This window comes from Chiloscyllium punctatum, chromosome 32 (genome assembly GCF_047496795.1).
Source record: "Chiloscyllium punctatum isolate Juve2018m chromosome 32, sChiPun1.3, whole genome shotgun sequence".
Classification (NCBI taxonomy): domain Eukaryota; kingdom Metazoa; phylum Chordata; class Chondrichthyes; order Orectolobiformes; family Hemiscylliidae; genus Chiloscyllium; species Chiloscyllium punctatum.
In genome coordinates, this window is record NC_092770.1 from 36,103,030 (window position 1) to 36,125,385 (window position 22,356).

Here is a 22,356-nt window from a genome sequence, read left to right on the forward strand (position 1 = left end):
AATCGCTTGAAGTTATAAATTCAATTTGGTAGAGCTGTCTTTTAGGATATTAACTTTGGCCAGCATGAAGCTGTGAAATGAGAGTTAAAGCTCATAATTGCCAATGCTACAATTGCCAGTGCTACTGAATATCTGATCTTAGCAAAATCACCAGTGGTTAAATACCAAACTGAAATCTGGTTGTTGGCCACAGGGAAGGAACTAGTGGTTTGCTAGCAGCTGGTTTATTATGACATAGCTTTCATAAATTCTGGGCAAGTCAGTGGACTGGGTTAAAAACGGAAGCAAACGTTTTCCTTAACTCCTGAGTGACGTTCAAGACTTATCTCGTTTGCTATGATGCTGCTATTGTTGCAACTGTAGACAGCATAACTCATTCTGTAGTAGCAGCGCCTCTTGGCTTGATACTGTCAAATATTGACCTATGATAGCCTTAAACCTTTTGGTATTAATGACTGAAAAGCTAGCTTTTGAAGTTGGCTTTTGGCCAGCTGGAGATTCCACCTGCAGAATGAGAGGTGTGACATAAAAGAGGTAAATCAGAATGTCTGGGTTTTTTCCCCTTTTAGGGCACGAGGGCTTGGAGATGGTCTGCATTTAAGTTAGAAATGAAATCTAAATTGACAAGAGGGAAGAAGAAAAACTTGTCAAGCACACGCAATATAATTATCCTTTTTTTAACTTCAAACTGTTTTCTTAATTTTTGCATTATAGAGTTAATATTTAAAAAGATCATCCTGATATTTGATTATTATCACCACTTAATTCAGTATCACAGTTCGCAAGTTGTACGTTTGAAAAAAAAATGTCCAACTGAGAAGCTTGTTTTCACTGGAAGGATGGTAAAGAGAAACATGAAATCTACACCCTTGTTTATTCTCATCCTTGAGCTGTTTGTATCCTTCATTGAACCTCCCCTGCCTTGAAAAACAACCCATGTGAAGGCCAATCAGCAGCTGATGCTTTGGATAGGCATAGAAAAAGCTGTAGAGATGTTGCAATGAGGCCACATCCTTCATTTACCTGACTTGTTTATTCATGCCAAATGCACCAAACCATTTTTGATGATTTATTGTGGTTTTGATAATCGTATGATCAAGTGTAGAACTTAGTCTGACGTGCATAGATCACATTCTTGTGTCGTCAGGAATGTTATTTTTGGCCTATTTTCATGTGTCATTTCCCTATGCTGAGAAAGTATAACATGGCAACTTGGTGATTATGAACTCTGCAATGTTTGCGTTATGGAGTATGTTATCCCGAAACAAAAATAAGTAATAAAAAAGTGTTTGGTACATTAGGCATGTTAGAATAGATTGTTTTTATTCTAAGGACCTAAGTTTGAATCAGGATGATAATCTTGTCTTCCTTCTGGAGAAAATGGTCCTGTGTGATCCTCCTAGTCAGAGCATAGTACAAAAGTGCCCACAATTGGACACCAATTGAAAAGTCCCTCAAGGAAATCTAACAGAGGATCAAGGAAATGTGAATGCTCCAGGGCTGCAAACTGGCTTTTCCCAGTCCCATGATGGACAGTTAACCAGGGAACTGACAAGTGGTGTGGGGAGGTCTGGGTGGCATGATTGACAGTCTTTCACTGCAGTTCCATTTTTGACATGAAAGGTGGCACATCAGCTGCCTGCCCAGAGCCAAGTTGAGCCACTTCAGGACTGCTTCCTGTCTCCATGGCATTTCGATGCTATCAGGATGATCCACTGGTGTGTAGGTGGCTGTCAGATAAACCATCATCTGGCATTCTTCGGCCCAAAGGAGAATTGGTTCTACCTATGGTAAGGACACCATCTGCCCTTAGTGACTCCTCACTAAGGCCTGCCTCCTGTCCCTGGTCCCGTACCTCATTTCTCTGTCTGTTAAGGAACATGACCATCAACGTGCCTCATCCTCTCAATGCAGCTACAGCAACAATGTTGCTGCCTACGACTGGCCCAGCAGTGTGAGGAGATGAGCAACCATTTTTTGTGGCTGCTACCATGAGGTACCACTACCGATTGAAGCAGGGTTCCCACCCCATTGCTTTTGACCTCAGTTTCAGGACACCTGCTGCTTCTGCAAAATTTCATTGGATGATGTTGGAAGGCTGAAGTGAACACATCATTGGAGGAGAGAAGATGGAACTTTACTCTTCATCTGGAGAGTTCCTAATTATGCCTTTGTGGAAACCATATCCACAAATAAGCCATGACCTTATCCCAAAAAATAACTTTGATTTTGCCCAATTCCACAAAAAACAATTAGCCTTCTTAGACAAGTTATGTCAAGCCAGTTTGTAGTATGGAACTTGAATAATGCTGGGAAAAAGATACAACAATCAATGTTTTTCTTCTTGCACTCATCAAGACAGGCACAAGAATACAAAATGTCAAAGGAAACAATAATCGAAACTGCATGACAAATAATTGTATTTGATGGCAAACGAACTCTGGTCAGATATTGCTTTGGAAATGCACTGGGGAATAGTTTCCCCAAAGCTTAACGTTATTTGTTAAGCTTACAAATTGGTCTGCTTATGTTTACTGGAAGCTACATTTATTCATACTTAGGACCTGGTTCTCTGTAGGCAAAAGGAATTTGCCTCAGCATTGGGTTTTTTTCAATGAAACAAATGTTTGAGAGACACTTACATTTCTTATGGCACATTCTGGCTAATCCGAGACAATTTGCATTTTGAGTTTAAACAAAGCTGTGGGGAGAGAGTCCCCCAGTGCATTCTCCATTTCAATGCCTCAACCAAACATGTCCAATCTTGCAACCAGTCAGTACCCTGTTACTTGAGCTGTATAAATTATTGTTCTCTTTAAAATTTGGGATTCTTGTATCTGTCCTGATGAGTGCAAAACAAAAATCTTCAACAACAGGTCTTTTTTAATAAGCTACTTTATTTTCTTGTTTCTGGTTGTATAATTTTTATAGCTTAAGGTTACTATTTGTTTTCTCTGTTAGTATTGTCAGCAATTTTATAATATTTTCTAATACAAGTTAATTTTTTTTACTCATTTTCATTACCATGGGGGTTTTGGAAACAATGTATCGACCTGTATCTGGCCAGTCAAGATGATGGTAGAAATTATAAATGATATTTGATGTCTTCTTTTGATCAAAATGTCTTTTTTAACCTCAGGTTAATTTTGAGGCAAGATAGAGTGTATAGTGAGAAGAAGTCCATCAATCTTTTGCTAAAATTTAGCCAAAGGCTGCACATTTCAAACAATGGCAAATACATTCCTGAACATTTCCTATCTATTGAAAAACTTTGATTTTCTTATTCATTTATTACATAAAATGGTGATAGAATGTTAAGTGTAGATAATTTCAGACTTTTGGATATTACGTTACAGAACTTAGTTGTTTACCTATTGTTATAAGGACAGTATTTAATTTACTGAACAGAAAACAATGTAGATTAATCTTTCTTTTGGTGCCATTCTTTTAGTATTTAAATTACTGACTTAGTAAGAATATCCTGTTACTCCACAATGCTTTGCATTTTTATACGATCTCTAGTACTGTATTATTAAAGATGCAAAAGCTATATAGAGATATTTAATCACATCAATATTTTTATGAAATTTTATTCAGTATTTGAAATGTGAGGTTACACCAAAACACAGAATAGAAAGAAAGGTTTATGTGTAGATTCTTGTTTATAAGTTGAAAAAGAACTCTTACTGTAAACATTTTTTAATAACAGATTTCCAATTGATTTACAGAATTTTTATAAAACAGAAATAAACAAAGAAGAAATGTATATCCGCTACATTCATAAGCTGTATGATTTGCACTTAAAGGCACAAAACTTCACAGGTATGTTGTGGCTTAACAGGGCAATTATATTTGCTTAATTTCTACTTGCTCAGTGGTTTTAGTTCAGGTTCTTTCAGAGCAGGGTATGAGTTGTTCACGTTTTATTACCAAGAGTGAAAATTTTTTTTGACTATGCCTTCAGCATAGAAAATGGCACTTGCTGATAAGATACCTTTCTTCCAGCCTTTAGAGGCTGTATATAAATGTGAATTACTGTTATCTTCCTTGCATATTTGTAGCTTATTTTAATTTTGCGAGCTTGAATTATTTATCAAGATGATTCATCTTTTTTTTATGGCAAGATCTCCTTTAAGAAGGAACTGCTTGAGTTGCCCTGTCTTTCTTAAGGCTGATCACGGTGCATTCTTCTCTGAAATGGCAGATGAAACATACATTTTAACTCACACTTAGATGACATCGAACCTGCAGCATAAACCCCTCATTACACTTAAAAGTCAAGACGTTATAAAGAGGAGAGGAGGAAATAAGACACTGAGCAATATTCCAGTTCTCAGGAGTGTGGGTTGGGAAAATGGCAAAGTTCTGGAAAAGTTGAAGCTTTTGTAAGTATGAGCATGAGAAGTTAAGAAAGACTTGAGAAATAGTTTTCAGCAAGATGAAACGGAAGTAGAAATGAGTCAGATAGCTGAGGTGCAAACAGGTATTGTGGTGATAAATTGGGTATAGAAATTGATGATCACCTCCTCAAGGGTTAGGCAACAATTTTATCAGTGGGAGACTTTCCTACACATTCTAAACACCTCATCTACTGTGTCTGTTGCTCTCGATATGGTCTCTTCTACACTGAGACAGGATAGCAACTCGCAGAACATTTCAGGGAACATTGCTGGGACACTCACCCAACAACCCCACTGACTTGTGGCCAACCACTTCAATTGCCTCTCCCACTCCACCAAGGACATGTGGGTCCTGGGCCGTCTCCACCGCCAGATCCAAGCAACCTGATGCCTGGAAGAAGAACGCCTCATCTTCTGCCTTGAAACCCTCCAATCACATGGCATCAATGTCAAATTCACCAGTTTCCTCATCTCCCCTTTCCTGACCTCCATCCCAGATCCAACCCTCCAACGCGGCACTGTCCTACTGTCCATCTTCCTTCCCACCTATCCACTCCACCCTCCACCCAGCCCTCTGACTTATCACCATCATCCCCACTGCATCTACCTATCGCCTCCCCTTTCCCACCCCAATCCCCACCATCCTATTTGTCTCTCAGCAGCCCCCACACCCCCACCCTCCCCGAGCATTCCTGAAGAAGGGCTTTTGCCCAAAACATAACTCTCCTGCTCCTCGGATGCTGCCTGACCTGCTGCGCTTTTACAGCGCACACTTTCTGACAGTCGGTGACAGTACAGGGAGGGAGTTAAAATGCCAAAGATAGTAAATTTGTCCGCAATGTATATGGTAAGTAAACACTTTTATGGTACAAGATTATGTTAGAAATGAGTGTTCCAAATTGAGAGACTTTATTAATACTAAGTATTTTTCAATACCCACTGCACCCAGGGGCATGGTTTAAATTGACCAGTTTCCAAGGATTCGGGGCATCCGAGACTAATTGGAGAAGCAGCTGTGTGCTTTTCACACCCTACTCATGAGCAAGGAAAAGCAGGAGTGCCTCTCAGTGCTTGAAGGAATCCTTCAACCTACCTTCTACCAAACACAACCTCTTTCTGTTCATGTGCTAGAAGTCCCAATCTTCCCGTCCTGTCCTTCTTGCCATGACTGTCTTTCTTCCCCAGCCCCTCACCCCGAGTTCCAATCAATTCTTCTTGCTCCTTTGATTATCTCTGTTCTTCCCCGCCTGCATCTAGCTCTTGGAAGGATGTTGGGAAACTTAAAAGGGTTCAGAAAAGATTTAGAGCATGTTGCCAGGGTTGGAGGGTTTGAGCTCTAGGGAAAGGTTAAATAGGGTGGGGCTGTTTTCCCTGGAACTTTGGAGGCTGAGGGGTGACCTTATTGAGGTTTATAAAATCATGAGGGGCATGGATAGGATAAGTAGACAGTACTTTTTCCCTGGGGTGGGGGAGTCCAGAACTAACAAAGAACAAAGAAAATTTACAGCCCAGGAACAGGCCCTTTGGCCCTCCAAGCCTGAGTTGATCCAAATGTACTGTCCAAAGCTGTCGGTCAATTCCTAAGCATCTGTATCCCTCTGCTCCCCAGCTACTCATGCATTTGTCCAGATGCATCTTAAATGAATCTACCATGCCTGCCTCTACCACCTCTGCTGGCAACCTGTTCCAAACGCCCACCACCCACTGTATGAAATACTTACAGCGTGTATCCCCCTTAAACTTTGTACTTCTCACCTTGAAAGCGTGACCTCTCGTTATTGAATCCTTCACCCTGGGGAAAAAGCTTGTCTCTATCCACCCTGTCTATACCCTTCATGATTTTGTAAACCTCAATCAAGTCCCCCCTCAATCTCCTTTTTTCTAATGAAAATAAACCTAACCTACACAACCTTTCTTCATAGCTAGCACCTTCCGTACCAGGCAACATCCTCGTAAACCTTCTCAGGACCCTTTCCAAAGAGTCCAGGTCGTTTTGGTAATGTGGCGACCAGAACTGCTCTAAATGCGACCGAACCAATGCCTTGTACAATTTTTACATGACTTGCCAGCTCTTATACTCAATACCCTGTCCAATGAAGGCAAGCATACTATCTGCCTTCTTGACCACTCTATTCACCTGTGCAGCAACCTTCAGAGTACAATGGACCTGCACTCCCAGATCTCTCTGCCCATCAACTTTTCCCAAGGCTCTTCCGTTCATTGTGTAACTCGTTGTAGAATTAGTCTTGCCTAAATGCATCACCTCAATTTTTTTCTGATTGACAACCATCTGCCACTTTTCCGCCCAACCCTCCAGTCGATCTATATCCTCCTGTATTCTCTGACAGTCCCTTCCGCTTTCTGCTACTCCACCAATCTTCATGTCATCTGCAAACTTGCTGATCATACCAACAGTGCCCTCTTCCAGATCATTTATGTATATTACAAACAACAGTGGCCTCAACACTGACCCCTGTGGAACACCACTGGTCACCTTTCTCCATTTTGAGAAACTCCCTTCAACTACTACTCTCTGTCTCCTGTTGCTCAACCAGTTCTTTATCCACCTAGCTAGAACACCCTGCACACCATGTGACTTCACTTTTCCATTAGTCTACCATGGGGAACCTTATCAAACGCTTTACTAAAGTCCATGTACATGACATCAACAGCCCTTCCTTCATCCACCAACTTGGTCACTTCCTCGAAAAACTCTATTAAGTTGGTACGGCACTATCTCCCTTGCACAAAACCATGTTGCCTATCACTGATAAGCCCATTCTTTTCTAAATATAAATAAATCCTATCCCTCAGTACCCTCTCCAGCAACTTTCCCACCACTGACATCAGGCTCACTGGTACGCAGTTACCCGGAATATCCCTGCTACCCTTCTCGTCCCGGGGGACAACATGAACAACCCTCCAGTCCTCCGGCACCTCACCTGTATTTAAGGATGCCACAAAGATATCTGTCAGGGCCCCAGCTATTTCCTCTCTCACCTCCCTCAGCAACCTTGGATAATCCCATCTCGTCCTGGGGATTTGTCCATCTTTATAACCTCTAGCCTACCCAACACATCGTCCCTACCTATGCCACCGTGATCCAGACGAATCAAACTTCTATCTCTCAGCTCAACATTCATCATGTCCCTCTCCTCAGTGAACACTGATGCAAAGTAATCATTCAGAATCTCACCCATTCTCTCAGGTTCACCACACAGCCTTCCTTCATTATCCTTTAGTGGACCAATCCTTTCTCTAGTTACCCGCTTGCTTCTTATATAAGAATAAAATGCTTTTGGAGCCTCCTTAATTCTGCTCGCTCTGGCTATTTCATGACCCTTTTTAGCCCGCTTGATTCCTCATTTAAGACTGATCCTACTCTTCCGATATTCCTCCAGGGCCCATTCTGTTCTTAGCCTTATGTACATTTCCCTTTTCCTCTTGGCTAGTTGTACAATTTCTCCTGTCATCCACGGTTCACGAATCTTGCCCTTCCTAACCTTTGCCTTCAATGGGACATGCCTATCCTGCACTATCTTTGAAAGCCTCCCACATCTCAAATGTGGACTTCCCTTCAAACAGTTGTGTCCAATCCACATTTCCCAGCTCCTGCCTAATTTTGATATAATTGGCCTTGGCCCAGTTTAGTACTCTTCCCTTAGGACCACTCTCTTCTTTATCTATGAGTATTCTAAAACTTATGGAATTGTAGTCACTGTTCCCAAAGAAATCCCCCACCTCAACGTCCACCATCTGGCCTGGCTCATTCCCCAACACCAGGTCCAATATTGTCCCTTCCCTCGCCGGACTATTGACATACTGCTCTAGAAAACTCTCCTGGACGCTTCTTACAAATTCTACCCTATCCAGACCTCTGACGCTAAGTATATCCCAGTCAATGTTGGGAAAATTAAAATCTCCCATCACCACTACCCTTTTGCCTCTACATCTTTCCATAATCTGTTTTCTTATTTGTTCTTCTACCTCAGGCTCACTGTTGGGAGGCTGTAATACAGCCACAACAGTGTAACTGCACCTTTCTTATTTCTGAGCTCCACCCATAATGCCTCACTATCCAAGACCTCCATAGTGTGCTCCTTTAGCACAGCCGTGATATCGTCCTTGACCAGAATGCAACTCCACCACCACTCTTCTCCACCCCCCCCTTTTACCTCCCTCCCTGTCCTGTCTGAAGTATCTATATCCTGGAACATTTAATTGCCTATCATCATGCCCTTCCTTCAACCAAGTCTCTGTGATTGCAATAATGTCATACTCCCAGGCACCAATCCAAGCACTAAGTTCATCTGCCTTACACACCATACTCCGTGCATTAAAGTAGATGCATTTCAGGCCACCAGTTTTTTTTTGCGCTCATCTGCTGTCTGCCTACTCTTCCCCTTATTGATGCTATCTTCATGATCCTTACAGTCTCCAGTTTCCACTTTGCTGGCTACTTGTCTTCTCTTGTTCCCAGCTCCCTGCCACATTCGTTTAAAACCTCCCCAACAGCAGTAGCAAAAAAACTCCCCCAAAGACATTGGTTCCGGTCTGGTTCAGATGTAGCCCGTCCATTTTGTAATAGTCCTACCTTCCCCAGAACTGGTTCCAATGTCCAACAAATCCGAACCCCTCCCTCCTACACCATCCCTGAAGCCATGTGTTCATCCAGCCTATTTTTTCATTTCTACACTGGATAGCACCTGGCACTGGTAGTAATCCCGAGATCACTACCTTTGAGGTCCTCCTCTTTAATTTCTCTCCTAGCTCCCTGAATTCTTCTTTCAGGACCTCATGTCATTTTTTTACTTAAATTGTTGGTGCCTATATGCTGTTCACCCTCCCCTTTTAGAATACTCTGCAGCCGATCGGTGACATCCCTGACCCGAGCACCAGGGAGGCAACATACCATCCAGGAGTCCTGTTTTCAGCCACAGAACTGCCTATCTACTCCCCTCACAATAGAATCCCCTTTGACTATGGCCCTACGAGTCTTCTTTCCACCCTTCTGAACAGCAGTGCCCGCCATGGTGCCATGATCTTGGCAACTGCTGCCCTCCCCTGGTGAGCCATCTCCCCCAACAATATCCAAAACGGTATACCTGTTTTGGAGGGAGATGACCACAGGGGACACCTGCACTGCCTGCCTACTCTTTTCTATCTTTTGGTCACCCATTCACTGTCTCCCTCAGCAATTCTAACCTGCGGTGTGACCAGTTCACTAAACGTGCTATCCACAACCTCCTCAGCATCGTGGATGCTCCACAGTGAGTCCATCCACAGCTCCAGAGTCATCATGTGGTCAAACAAGAGTTGCAGCTGGACACACTTGTTGCAAGTGTAAGAGTCAGGAATGTTAGACATGTTCCTAAGCTCCCACATCAAGCAAGAGGCACATGCCATGGGTCTGAGGTCACCTACTATTGTAAGTTTAGCTTTATATGAACTAATTAAACAAACAATGCACTTAAATATATGAAAAAGAAAAAATAAAAGCCTTAGAGTCTTTTTATTCTGGTGAGAGGAGGGGGCGGGGGGCGGGATGGAGAGACTACATGTGTAGTATCTCTGGTTTAGCCACTGCCCAAATATAGATTATTCACTCCACCTTCTCTCCTCACCGCTCTGTAAAAATGGAGGCCCGACTCCCGAGGTAAGTCCCTTTTTAAGTGGGAAAACTTACCCTTCCCAGCAGCCCTCACTTCTCCTCTTTGCTCTGTCAAAACTAGATGACATAGATTTAAGGTGAGAGGGGAAAGATATAAAAGGGACCTAAGGGGCAACGTTTTCATGCAGAAGGTGGTGCAAATATGGAATGAATTGCTAGAGGAAGTGGTGGAGGCTGGTACAATTGCATTATTTAAAAGGCATCTGAATGAATATATGAATAGGATGGGAATATATGAATAGGATATGGGCCAAGTGCTGGCAAATGGGACAAGATTAGGTTTGGATATTTGGTTGGCACAGACAAGTTGGACCGAAGGGTCTGTTTCCATGCTTTACATCTCTGACTCTGTGACCTCTCAAAAACACTCAGCTCGCAATTGCTGAAGACTTCCCCTTCAGATTTTCTCACAACTACTTGACATTCAACAGAAAGATGTAATAATAAGGTCCTACTGCTAAGTTCTCCAGGGACTCTGCGTCCCCAGCATTTCTGGATCTACCCTCTTACATGTGCCTGATTCCCTGCACTCTCCCAGTCTCCCTCTACATGACTGAGGTTCTTCAATCTCAGCGTCAAGTTAAGAAGCAGTCAGCGAACAAGTGGTTCAATCATGTGTTGTCCAGTTCATCAGCGATCATGGAGCCAAATTGATGGACAGAGTTAAAACTATTTGCACGAAACAAAGACTTGGAAAGTAATTCACAATTGTGGCTCATGATGCAATGAGGGAAAATGTTACTAAGGGCAAGGATGGGGCAAAAAATGGAACTGCAGGAAAGAGAGAAGTAGAAAAAGCATTGAAAGAAATACGCTGGTGATGCTGAAGTGGTTGAATGTGGTTCGATCATGTATGTGGCAGGAGGTTGGAATGGCCTGCATATTGATGGTTGTAGAACTTCAAATCTCAGAGAGTAACAAGGGTTAGTATATTGTTATTACAGCTGAATGAGATGTAATGGATTGCCTTCATACTAACTGTTCCAGGCAGAAGATAAATGAGAAATGTGAATATGCAGTGGTGACCCATTGCGATTTTGCATTCTGCTATTGGTTTTGAGGACTTTTTAGGTGAAAAAAATTTCAAATTGGAGGAGAATTTGGAGAGTATACAATTGGACAATTTTTCAAGACAATGACAAAAGCAAGTTTTGAGAAGATTTATAGACGTTCTGGATGTGGGTTTGCTCGCTGAGCTGTAAGGTTCATTTTCAGACGTTTCATCACCGTACTAGGTAACATCTTCTGTGAGCCTCCGGACGACGCACTGCTCAAGTTTCCTGCTTTCTGTTTATATGTGCAAGTTTCCTTGTGTTGGTGATGTTACAAACACATTGACTTGGACCCCATTTATCACCCGCTGAGAAAAAGAACAGGAAATGACATCACCATAGGAAATGACGCCACCTCAGGAGATGACATCACCGACTCAAGGAAACCCAAACATATAAATAGAAAGCAGGAAACACCATAGAACATAGAAAAATACAGCACAGTACAGGCCCTTTGGCCCTTGATGTTGCGCTGATCCAAACCCACCTAAACTACACTAGCCCACTATCCTCCATATACCTATCCAATGCCCGTTTAAAAGCCCATAAAGAGGGAGAGTCCACCACTGCTACTGGCAGGGCATTCCATGAACTCACGACTCGCTGAGTAAAGAATCTACCCCTGTACCTACATCTGTCCTGTACCTACCACCCCTTAATTTAAAGCTATGTCCTCTCTCTCTCTCTCTCTCTCTCTCTCTCTCTCTCTCTCTCTCTCTCTCTCTCTCTCTCTCTCTCTCTCTCTCTCTCTCTCTCCAGCAGTGCTTCGTCCAGAGGCTGACTGAAGATGTTACCTGATATGGTGACAAAACATCTGAAAATGAACCTTCCAGCTCAGCGAGCAAACCTATATCCTGAGGGCAAAGGCAGTTGGTGTGATGATGCAAAATTCAAATTGAAAACCAATAAGAACAGCAATATTGTCATGTTAGATAATTTGGTTACAAATAATATGAAGTTAATACATTTATATTGTATTTGCTAAGAATACACTTGTTAACTTATTCAGCATATAGAATCTCCCTGTGTGGAAGCAGGCCATTCAGCCCATTGAGTCTACGTGACCCTCTGAACAGCATCCCACCCAAACCCATCCCTCTACTTTCACTGTAATCCTGCATTTCCCATGGCTAATTCAACTAGCCTGTACATCCCTGAATACTATGCAATTTAACATTGCCAATCTACCTAACCTGCATACCTTTGAGTCTGTGGGAGGAAACCTGTGCAGACACAGGGAGAATGTGCAGACTGTACACACCTGAGGCTGGAATCGAACCCAGATTCCCTGCCCTCTGGAAAATGCTGACTACCCATGGATTGCCACCTGTTAATATGCATAAATTGGAAAATAATTGCATTTTATTCTCATGTTTAAAGCTAAATGTGATGGAGAATGCATTTTCCAGGCACCTTATTTAGGTATTCTTAAAAGTATATTTTGAACTTCATCAGAAAATTTGCAACATTTTCGGTTTCCATGACTTTCATAGTTCTGATAGTCTCTACATGGCAATATTTAACAGTGAAAATTCAAAACACTTTCAAAGGAATACAATGAGATGCAATTTCCTCTTCCGTCCTAAGAGAATTTCTACAAGCAACAACATAGATCAAACTAACCTTTGTTCAGCTGTAAGCCATAAACATTTTTGAACCTCCTGCACATGCCTGCCTAATCATGTGGAAAAAGCCCCTGACAGCTCATTAACTGAAAATTTCAAAATTTTTTAAAAATATCATCCAAGTTGAGAATAGATAATGCATTTCAAAAGGATAGTGTCAATTTTGTTTATTAAAAATGAACAATACTCATTTATTATTTTTATACTGGACAGGATGCAACAAATTTTGATTGGCCAAAGGCATGGATTCCCTCTTCCTTAGAATCAAAGGGCAGGTTTGATAAATTATAATCCAAAATCATATGATGACACACTCTAACAAATGGCCCCATTTAGCAGGTGAAATAAATGAATATTGTATTATTCATTACCTTTTCATTTTAATATTATGAAACATTAACATATTTAAAGAAATGTTGTTTTGTTTTGTAACTTCACTCATGGTTTCTCATTCTGGATATCTGTTCAACACGATTCTGTAACACAGAAGCTGCATACACACTGCTTTTGTATGATGAGCTCCTGGAGTGGTCAGAGAGGCCTCTGCGAGAATTCCTTCATTACCCAATGCAGACTGAGTGGCAGCGCAAGGAGATTCTTCATCTGACCATCATCCAGAACTTTGACAAAGGCAAAGTAAGTTCAATAATTGCAGTTTATTTCTATATGCTAAGCTTTGCATTTGGTCTCCACTAACTGCTGTGCAAAGCAAATCCCAAATATTTATTCTCTCTCTCTCTCTCTCTCTCTCTCACTTATTTTCAGTGCCCTTAAGTGTTTTAAACCCAATTCTCAATTGCAAAGTCCTAATCAAATGTTGCTAATGTGTTTATGAATTTATTGATTCATTGTGTGCTTTTAGTCCAGTTGCAGTTTTTCATATGTTTCTGTTCAAGAATATGAAATCTGAGGGCTTTACATACCTAAGAATGCAGCTTTGCAAATTGTTAATAAATTTATGCCTTCTGCATGGCAACTCATCAAACGTATATCCACGTTTTTACATGTGTAGGTGTTAAAGCACTGGAACATTTATTAGTATCCAGGATGCATCATCTCCCCCGCTATTCTGCTGCCATTCTTTTCATAGATGGCATTGCCCTGTTCAGTATTCACTGTCTATCATTGCAGTGTGCTCTTTGCTGTAATAGAGTCAAAGGTTATTGAGATTTATAGTTGAATGTAACAAATTCCTCATTTTTAATAGCTCATTGCATTCTTCAGAACTGCAATTATATATTGTCGTTTCTATAAAATAAAACTGTAATCAGGGTTAAAGCTAACTATTTTGAGGGTGTTAGTTCAAATGCTTCAAATTAATATTTTTAAGTTGAAATATATTTCACCAATATACCTTGTTCTAGGATAATATTTGCAGTGCTTGATAAGTGTTCCTTACAAAACTCTATTCCTCAGTAAACTGATGACTACTGGCTCCGAGATTATCTGATATTGTTAATGGTTCTCTTCCTTCAGGTATTTTTTTTCTTCACAACTGCAGTCATCACATGGCTCCTCAAAAAACAAGTTTTTGACCTTTTTATTCTTGCTAGTTATTGCTCCTTCTTCAATTTGCCTTTCCTCTTTCTCAAAAACTTTGCATATGCCATTGTGTCCAAATACTTGCACATTTTATTTCAGGAACTACTCATTTGAATCCATCAAGTCAGGTTTCCTCCCGCCACAGTACTGAAATTTTCTTCTTCACAGTCACAATTCAAGTCCTATGTGGCTATGACCATGGGAAATAATCCCTCTCATGCTCCATCCATTTTTACCTTTTTGATATAGTTTGTCACATTATCTTCTTTCTCGGGGCTGTTACACATTCTTTCTTATTCATTGTAGCTTCTGTAGCATTACTTCTGGTGCCCCTCAATGATCTGTTATTGGTTCCTGCCTAATTCTCATCAAAATGTTTTCTCTTTGTGAAATGATTCAAAAACACAGCATCAACTTCCTTATGTACACTGACAACAGCCAAATCCTCCTCTTCACTGCAACTTTCAACAACTCCACGGTCTCCAAATTATTAGACTGCTTGCCCCAACATCCAGGACTGGATGAACAGAAATATCCTTCAACTAACTGTAGTGAACACTGAATCTATTGATTTCAAAACCAAATTCAATCCCTTTCCAAAACTACCAACTCCACTCTTCTCCGTGGTAATTGTCTGAGGCTGAACTGCACAGTTAATGTTTAGTTTGCAAGAGGATGATTGCCAAGACTACCTATTTCCACCACTGTAACAAAATCTGTACCCTCTGCTCCTCCTCCCTCCCCCACCCTCATCCTGTCTTTAACTCATATTCTGCAAATCCCTGATCCTTGCCTTTTTATTATCTCAAGACATGACTATATCCATATGCTGCTGGCTAACCTCCCACATTCTATCTTCGATAGACTCAAAACATTCCAAAATTCTGCTGCACTGTCCTATCTTGCATTAAGTCTTGTTTGCTCATAATACATGTGTTCGCGGTTCTATCTTGGTTCACGTTAAGTCGTGCCCCAATTTAAAACGCTCGTCTTGTTCTCAAATAACATAACTTTCCCTATCTCTGTAATGTCCTCCTGCTCTAAAGCCCTCTGAGAAATCTGCCATCTCCATTTCTGACTGCCTATACATCTCCAATTTTAATCATTCCACCGTGTTTTAGCTGCCTCAGCTTAAAGCTCTCGCATTTCTTCCCTATACTAATTTGCCTTTGATTCCTCAGTTATGATACTACTTAAAATCTACCTGTTTGTCCAAGCCCTAAAGTTTCCTTATGTCAGCGTGTCATTCTCTCTCTGTAACCTTCCTGGGATGTACCTGCGGATTTTTTATGTGAAATAGAAATAGCTCTTGTTGTCATAAGTGAATTGTCACATAAAGAATGTAGATTTCAACCAAATTGATGTGTTAATGACCATTTCATTCAACATGTAGTTTATCCATAAATAATGTATCTACAGAATTTGTCTTTTCAATCGACATTTTTTCTTCAGTTCCTATCATTCAATGAAGTGTAGCAGTTACCTGTTAAGACAATGTCTTTGTCATAGCACGCAATTATCATGGAAGTTGAACCTGATTTTTGTTGATAATTCTGCAGGTCCAATGTTAGATATTGCAGTTTTGATATTTGAGGCTAATGCTCAATTGTATAGACCCATAGGATGTCTAAACGACAACTTAAGTGTTTTGGTGAACTGGTCAAAGAAACCAAAGCAACTGAACTTTAATTGTGGCCTTTCAGTTGGTTTTTTATGTTTAAAATTTCTGGGCCTGAACTTTAAGGTCACTTTCTATTCCTATAGCTCCATCCTTGCTAACTCCTACAGTAGCCCACAAACCCACCAACACACTTAAACAGCAGCTAATGAACCCAGAAGACCCTATACAGACAAAAAGCAAAACTAACATCATTTACAAAATAACTTGCCAGAACTGTAACAAATGCTACATTAGATAAACAGGCAGAAAACTAGCCACCAGGATACATGAACATTAATGAACCACAAAAAGACCTGACCCGCTATCACTCATATCCTTACATACAGATGAGGAAAGGCACCACTTTGTCCATTCTAGGACAAGCCAAACAGAGAGAGAGACAAGAATTCCTGGAAGCGTAACATTTCACCTGGAACTCTATCAACACACACACTGATTTGGACCCCATCTACCATCCTCTGAGAAAAAGAACAGAAAATGGCATCACCAACACATGAAATGACATCACCAACCCCAGGAAAGCTAAACACAAAGAGAAGGCGGGACATAACACCAGCGCTACTCCAGAGGCTCACTGATGATGTTACCTTGTATGGTGATGAAACATCTAAAAACAAACCTTCTGGCTCAGTGGTTAGTACTGCTGCCTCACAGTGCCAAGGACCTGGGTTCAATTCCAGCCTCAGGTGACTATCTGTGTGGAGTTTGCACATTATCCCTATGTCTGCGTGGGTTTCCTCAGGGTGCTCCGGTTTCCTCCCACAATCTAGAGATGTGCAGGTTAGGTGAATTGGCCAAGCTAAATTGCCTAGGGATGGGTAGGTGCACTAGTCAGGGGTAAACTCTTCAGAGGCTCGGTATGGAATTATTGGGCCAAATAGCTTATTTCCACATTATAGGGATTCTATTCTATTCAATCTAAATTCCAGTTCAGCGAGCAAACTTACATCCATAACTCTTCAGCCTCACCACTGAGATTTCTTCACATTTACAGCTTGAATTATCTGAAAATGATGTCTAACTAATGTAGCTATTTTTTGTCTACTGTCATAATTCTGTCATCATGGCTAAAGCCTTGGGCGAATCTAGTCAGAATGGTAATTCGATGATCGCAAGTGGGGTCAACTAATTTGCAAAATTATTCACAGCTGCAGCTGTCTTTTGGATGTGTGAAGTAAGATCACCTTGCAGTAAGATTGAGCTTTTTTAAAAAACAAAAGTAAAGGAATTAAAGGGAAGGAAAGAACAAGAAGATAAAAAATATCTTTTCACTTTTTGAAAAGCTTCAAAAAAATTTCAACAGATTAGCTGATTTTGCTCACGTTACCAAGAATAAAAACATTTTAAAAAACTGACAAAACTAAAATAAAAAGAAAATCCAAGGTATGAGCGTGACAGCATGTAAATGAGGCACCTCATGCCCCCACTATCTGATGAAGGCTGGTGAATGGGGAGCTATGTGAAGTGCTTCCAGGGGTTGGTGGTCTATTTGACACAAGCGGTCATCGTGGTTTTAGGTATGTTCACCGACCAGCAATCAACATTGCAGATTACCTGCAAAGAAATATTCAGCAGCTTTAAGGTTAAATTAAGTGGCTGTGCTGACTTTGCTGTATGTTAACCTTTGGTGTCATTGAAGCAAATAGCTCATCTCTGCATCTGGTTCCTTGCTGACCAAGAATTTATGAAAATTTGTTCACACATTGTACTTGGATAAGTAGAATTTTCTTACAAGTTCTGTAATATTTGAGTCAAAAATATTTTGCATTTTACTTAAAAATTTTATGAAGAAGGTATTATTTTTGATAAAACAAAATTGGCCATTATTAGATTAGTGTGTTAGGACTGACAGATCTGGTTGGTTGTAGATTAGCAGATGCAGCTATCAAGCTATAGATATTTTAAATCAACTCATTCAGGTATGTTACAACAAATGCCTTGGACAGGCGGGACCTGAACCTTGACCTTCTATCGCGGAGGGGTCGGGATGTTCCCATTGTGCCACAGGGAAGGTCTTATCAAGATGGAGATACTTTCCAAATCATTCTGTTAGTCTTACTTCTGGAGCAGGTGGGACTTGAACCCAATCTCTTGGCTCTGAGATAGGGATACTACCACTATAATGTAAACGCCCTCCCATCAACCTATATCCTTATTGATCACTTTGGCATGTGATATTTTGTGCATTAACTGCATGCCACAATAATGAACTACAATACAGGCAACAATGAAGAATACTTAATCAAGCCTTAAGTATCATTCATATAGCATCTGTCTGTTGACACAACATGCTTATGGTTATCAGTGCCTTTTCATTAATCCACTGCACTTCTGTAAAAGGTATTCTGAGGATAGTTGCAAGTGGACAAGTCGTAGATATGTGGGATTGTCATTGATGAACACACAGGACGACACAATGATCAGTGGTTAGGAGTGCTGCCTCACAGCACCAGGGACCCAGGTTTAATTCCAGTCTCTGTCTCTGTCTCTGTGGAGTTTGCCCATTTTACCCATGTCTGCGTGGGTTTCTGCCAGCTGTTCTGGTTTCCTCCCACAGTCCAGAGATGTTCAGGTTACATGGATTGGCCATGCTAAGTTACTCTGCAGTGTCTAGGGATGTGCAAGTTAGATAAATTAGCCATAGGAATTGCTGGGGTACAGGGATAGGATAGGGGGGATGGGTCTGGGTGGAAGGGTCTTCAGAGGGTCAGTATTGACTCAGTGGGATGAATGGCCTGTTTCCACACTGCAGGGATTCTATGATTCCAAGAAATGAAACTGTAAAGTGGAAATATCACAGTTTTTAGAAAGTGTCCCTGACAATAGAGGTGGCATTAGAAAATATTTAAAGTTCAGGAATTCCTTATAAGATTTTAATTGAATCTTCTCACCTAGCCCTTTGAAGGAACCGCTGTGTGTTCCTCAATGTCAAATACATCGGAACATCCCTCACCTATCAATGTGGGATACACTGCATATATTGGATCCTGAAGGACTGGAAAGTTTGGTGTACAAACTAAAGTGCAGCTGAATATTAGATGTGGTGCATTATACAGGCAGCTTGAGCAAAACAGTCTGCATTGTGTAAAACAGTCTGTTTTCTGCAACTACCCAACTTAATATTTGTGAGATCTTCAACTTTTCTGATTGAATAGGCTATGCATGGATGATGACAAAGGCAAAATCAGCTTTTTGCATGAAGTTGACAGGAGATTTGATCCTTGAAGACACCTAATTTTACTCTAATTAAACTCAGACAACTCTTCATGAATTAAACAACTGTCAAAAATAACTTGTGCATTTTGGAGAATACTCAACCCAAAAATATTACTTAGAGCACATTTCAGGATTTGATTTCAGGATTAACGAGGAAAGCTCAGCTTCAGATTCACCTCTGGTCATTTTAAAAATATATTTCCTTTTCCCACAATCGGATTTCAAACTTTTTCTAAGTTTTGATCTTGTGTTTGGAGTTTCAAATTTGTCCTATTGCTGAGTGCTATTGTACGTTAAACATGAAAATCTATGTGAAACTAATTTACAATGAGCCATCTCCATAACTCATTCCTTAGTTCCAGTAATAACTCATGTCAAACTTCAAAATGCTTTCCACAGGTATTGATAGGTAATATCTCAATACCTTTCACTTTACATCATGGCATTGAATTCTGTTCAGTTTTAGACTGGGTCCTTAATTTAAACCCCACTATTTGCAGATTGCATTTAATTGATACCAAACTGTTCAAACATGAATGCTCTTTGACCTATTACTTTTGCATCTTTCAAGCACAAATGATCCCATTGGTGACAAGATCATTTGACATTCCTCCTCAGGTCATTGCAATCAAACCAATTCACCAAGGAACAGTTTTGAAGGCCTTAAGTATATCATTTCTGATGTATCATTAACTAACAAGCAAATCACCGTTGTATTATAGAGATGTATAGCATGGAAACAGACCCTTCAGTCCAACCCATCCATACCGACCAGATATCCCCACCCAATCTAGTCCCATCTGACAGCATCCAGCCCAAATCCTTCCAAACCCTTCCTATTCATATGCCCATCCAAATGCCTCTTAAATGTTGCAATTGTACCAGCCTCCACCACATCCTCTGGCAGCTCATTCCATACACCTACCACTCTCGGTATGAAAAGGTTGCCCCTTAGGTCTCTTTTATGTCTTTCCCCTCTCACCCTAAACCTATGCCCTCTAGTTCTGGACTCCCTGACTCCAGGGAAAAGACTTTGTCTATTTATCCTATCCATGCCCCTCAATTTTGTAAACCTCTATAAGGTCACCCCATAGCCTCCGACGCTCCAGGAAAAACAGCCCCTTTTAAGTTTCACAACATCTTTCCGATAGGAGGGAGACCAGAATTGCATGCAATATTCCAACAGTGGCCTAACTAATGACCTGTACAACCACAACATGATCTCTCAACTCCTGTACTCAATACTCTGACCAATAAAGGAAAGCATACCAAACGCCGCCTTCACTATCCTATCTACCTGCGACTCCACTTTCAAAGAGCTATGAACCTGCACTCCAAGGTCTCTTTGTTCAGCAACGCTCCCTAGGACCTTACTATTAAGTGTATAATCCTGCTAAGATTTGCTTTCCCAAAATGCAGCACCCCTCATTTATCTGAATTAAAGTCCATCTGCCACTTCTCAGCCATTGGCCCATCTGGTCAAGATCCCGTTGTAATCTGAGGTAACCTTCTTCACTGCCCACTGCACCTCCAATTTTGGTGTCATCTGCAAACTTACGAACTGTACCTCTTATGCTCGCATCCAAATCATTTATGTAAATGACAAAAAAGTAGAGGACCCAGCACCGATCCTTGTGGCATTCCACTGATCACAGGTCTCCAGTCTGAAAAGCAACCCTCCACCACCATCCTCTGTCTTCTACCTTTGAGCCAGTTCTGTATCCAAATGGCTAGTTCTCCCTGTATTCAGTGAGATCTAACCTTGCTAACCAGTCTCCCATGGGGAACCTTGTTGAACGCCTTCCTGAAGTCCAGATAGGTCACATCTACTGCTCTGCCCTCATCAATCCTCTTTATTGCTTTTTCAGAAAAACTCATTTAAGTTTGTGAGACATGATTTCCCATGCACAGCGCCATGTTGACTAACCTAATCAGTCCTTGCCTTTCCAAATACATGTACATCCTGCCCTTCAGAATTCCCTCCAGCAACTTGCCCACCATTGACGTCAGGCTCACTGGTCTATAGTTCCCTGGCTTGTCCTTACCACCTTTCTTAAACAGTGGCACCACGATAGCCAACCTCCAGTCTTCCAGCACCTCACCTGTGACAATCAATGATACAAATTAGGACAGATGCCATTCACTGGTATGATATCCTTAGTCTTAGTGGTATGTAAAGGCCAATAATATTTACCCTTATCTCACAGTGTGTCAAAGACTACATGGACAAGCATCCTGGATCTGTCCTTGACCCAAGAACTGATATCTGATCCTCAGGTCACGAAACAATGTAGTCAATTAGCAAAGCTATGAACGCAGCAGATTAGTGGATCTACACTGCATAATGCATCCAAACTATTGCTGGGAGCACAACCAGAGTGCCATTGGAATGTGACCAGCCTTTAAGCATTTAGATGTAAGTCAGCCAGAGGATCCAAATATCAAACAGGAACTGCACACAGCATAATTTCAGTTTTGCGCAGTTTATTTTTCTCCATCAGCCAACTATTTGACCTTTGTGCAAACCTAAGAAATTCATGTCTATATTCTGTTTGCCCAAGATGGTGTGGAGACTTGCACAGTGAGTAAATTCAGACAGATTGGGCATCGGTTGGCAAATGATGAATCACAACAATCCCAGTGTGTACAGGGAGATGACTAGAATTTAACCAACTAAAGTCATGCAGCCTATTAAAATAGAACTTCCTGCTATTTGCCCAGCTAGGACCATCCAAGCTGTCAGTGTATTCGCTTTCAAACTTGTTTGAAGTGGGAACAGTGCTGACTCTCATTGAAAAGACAATGTTCCATTAATAACTCAGGACAGCCAGTCAATTATCAGTGGTGACTTAGAGTGCAGCAACGCTACTTTGCTCAGGTATCAGCTGATTGAGTCTGACACAAAGGGTTGACTAAGCTTGGAACTTCCAGCACCAGGGATGGTGCTCTGACTTTACAAAAGTACATTGCTTACCTTTTCCCCACGCCAAACCCACTGCACACTTTCCCCTGTTTTAGAAGATATCAGATAATTATTAGGTAGGTGTGCTTTATGGCAACAGAAACTGGATGGCCTTTATCTGCTCTGATCAATCTTCCTGTTCATTACTTCAGTTATGATGCTACATAGAGACTTTTGTTAGTTTTCTTCCTGTCTTCACAAAGAGTT

General features: G+C 41.1%; 1 protein-coding gene across 7 annotated transcripts in view; it reads left to right on the plus strand.

Moving 5' to 3' along the window:
* The window catches only part of LOC140458056 (dedicator of cytokinesis protein 4-like), a 488,962-nt gene that overhangs the window by 369,149 nt on the left and 97,457 nt on the right, over window positions 1-22,356 (plus strand). For all 7 annotated transcript variants that reach the window (XM_072552082.1, XM_072552088.1, XM_072552083.1 and 4 more), the window contains 2 exons: window positions 3,729-3,822; window positions 13,236-13,384. In XM_072552082.1, the coding sequence (XP_072408183.1) occupies window positions 3,729-3,822; window positions 13,236-13,384 (243 nt within the window). The remainder of the gene's footprint in view (window positions 1-3,728; window positions 3,823-13,235; window positions 13,385-22,356) is intronic.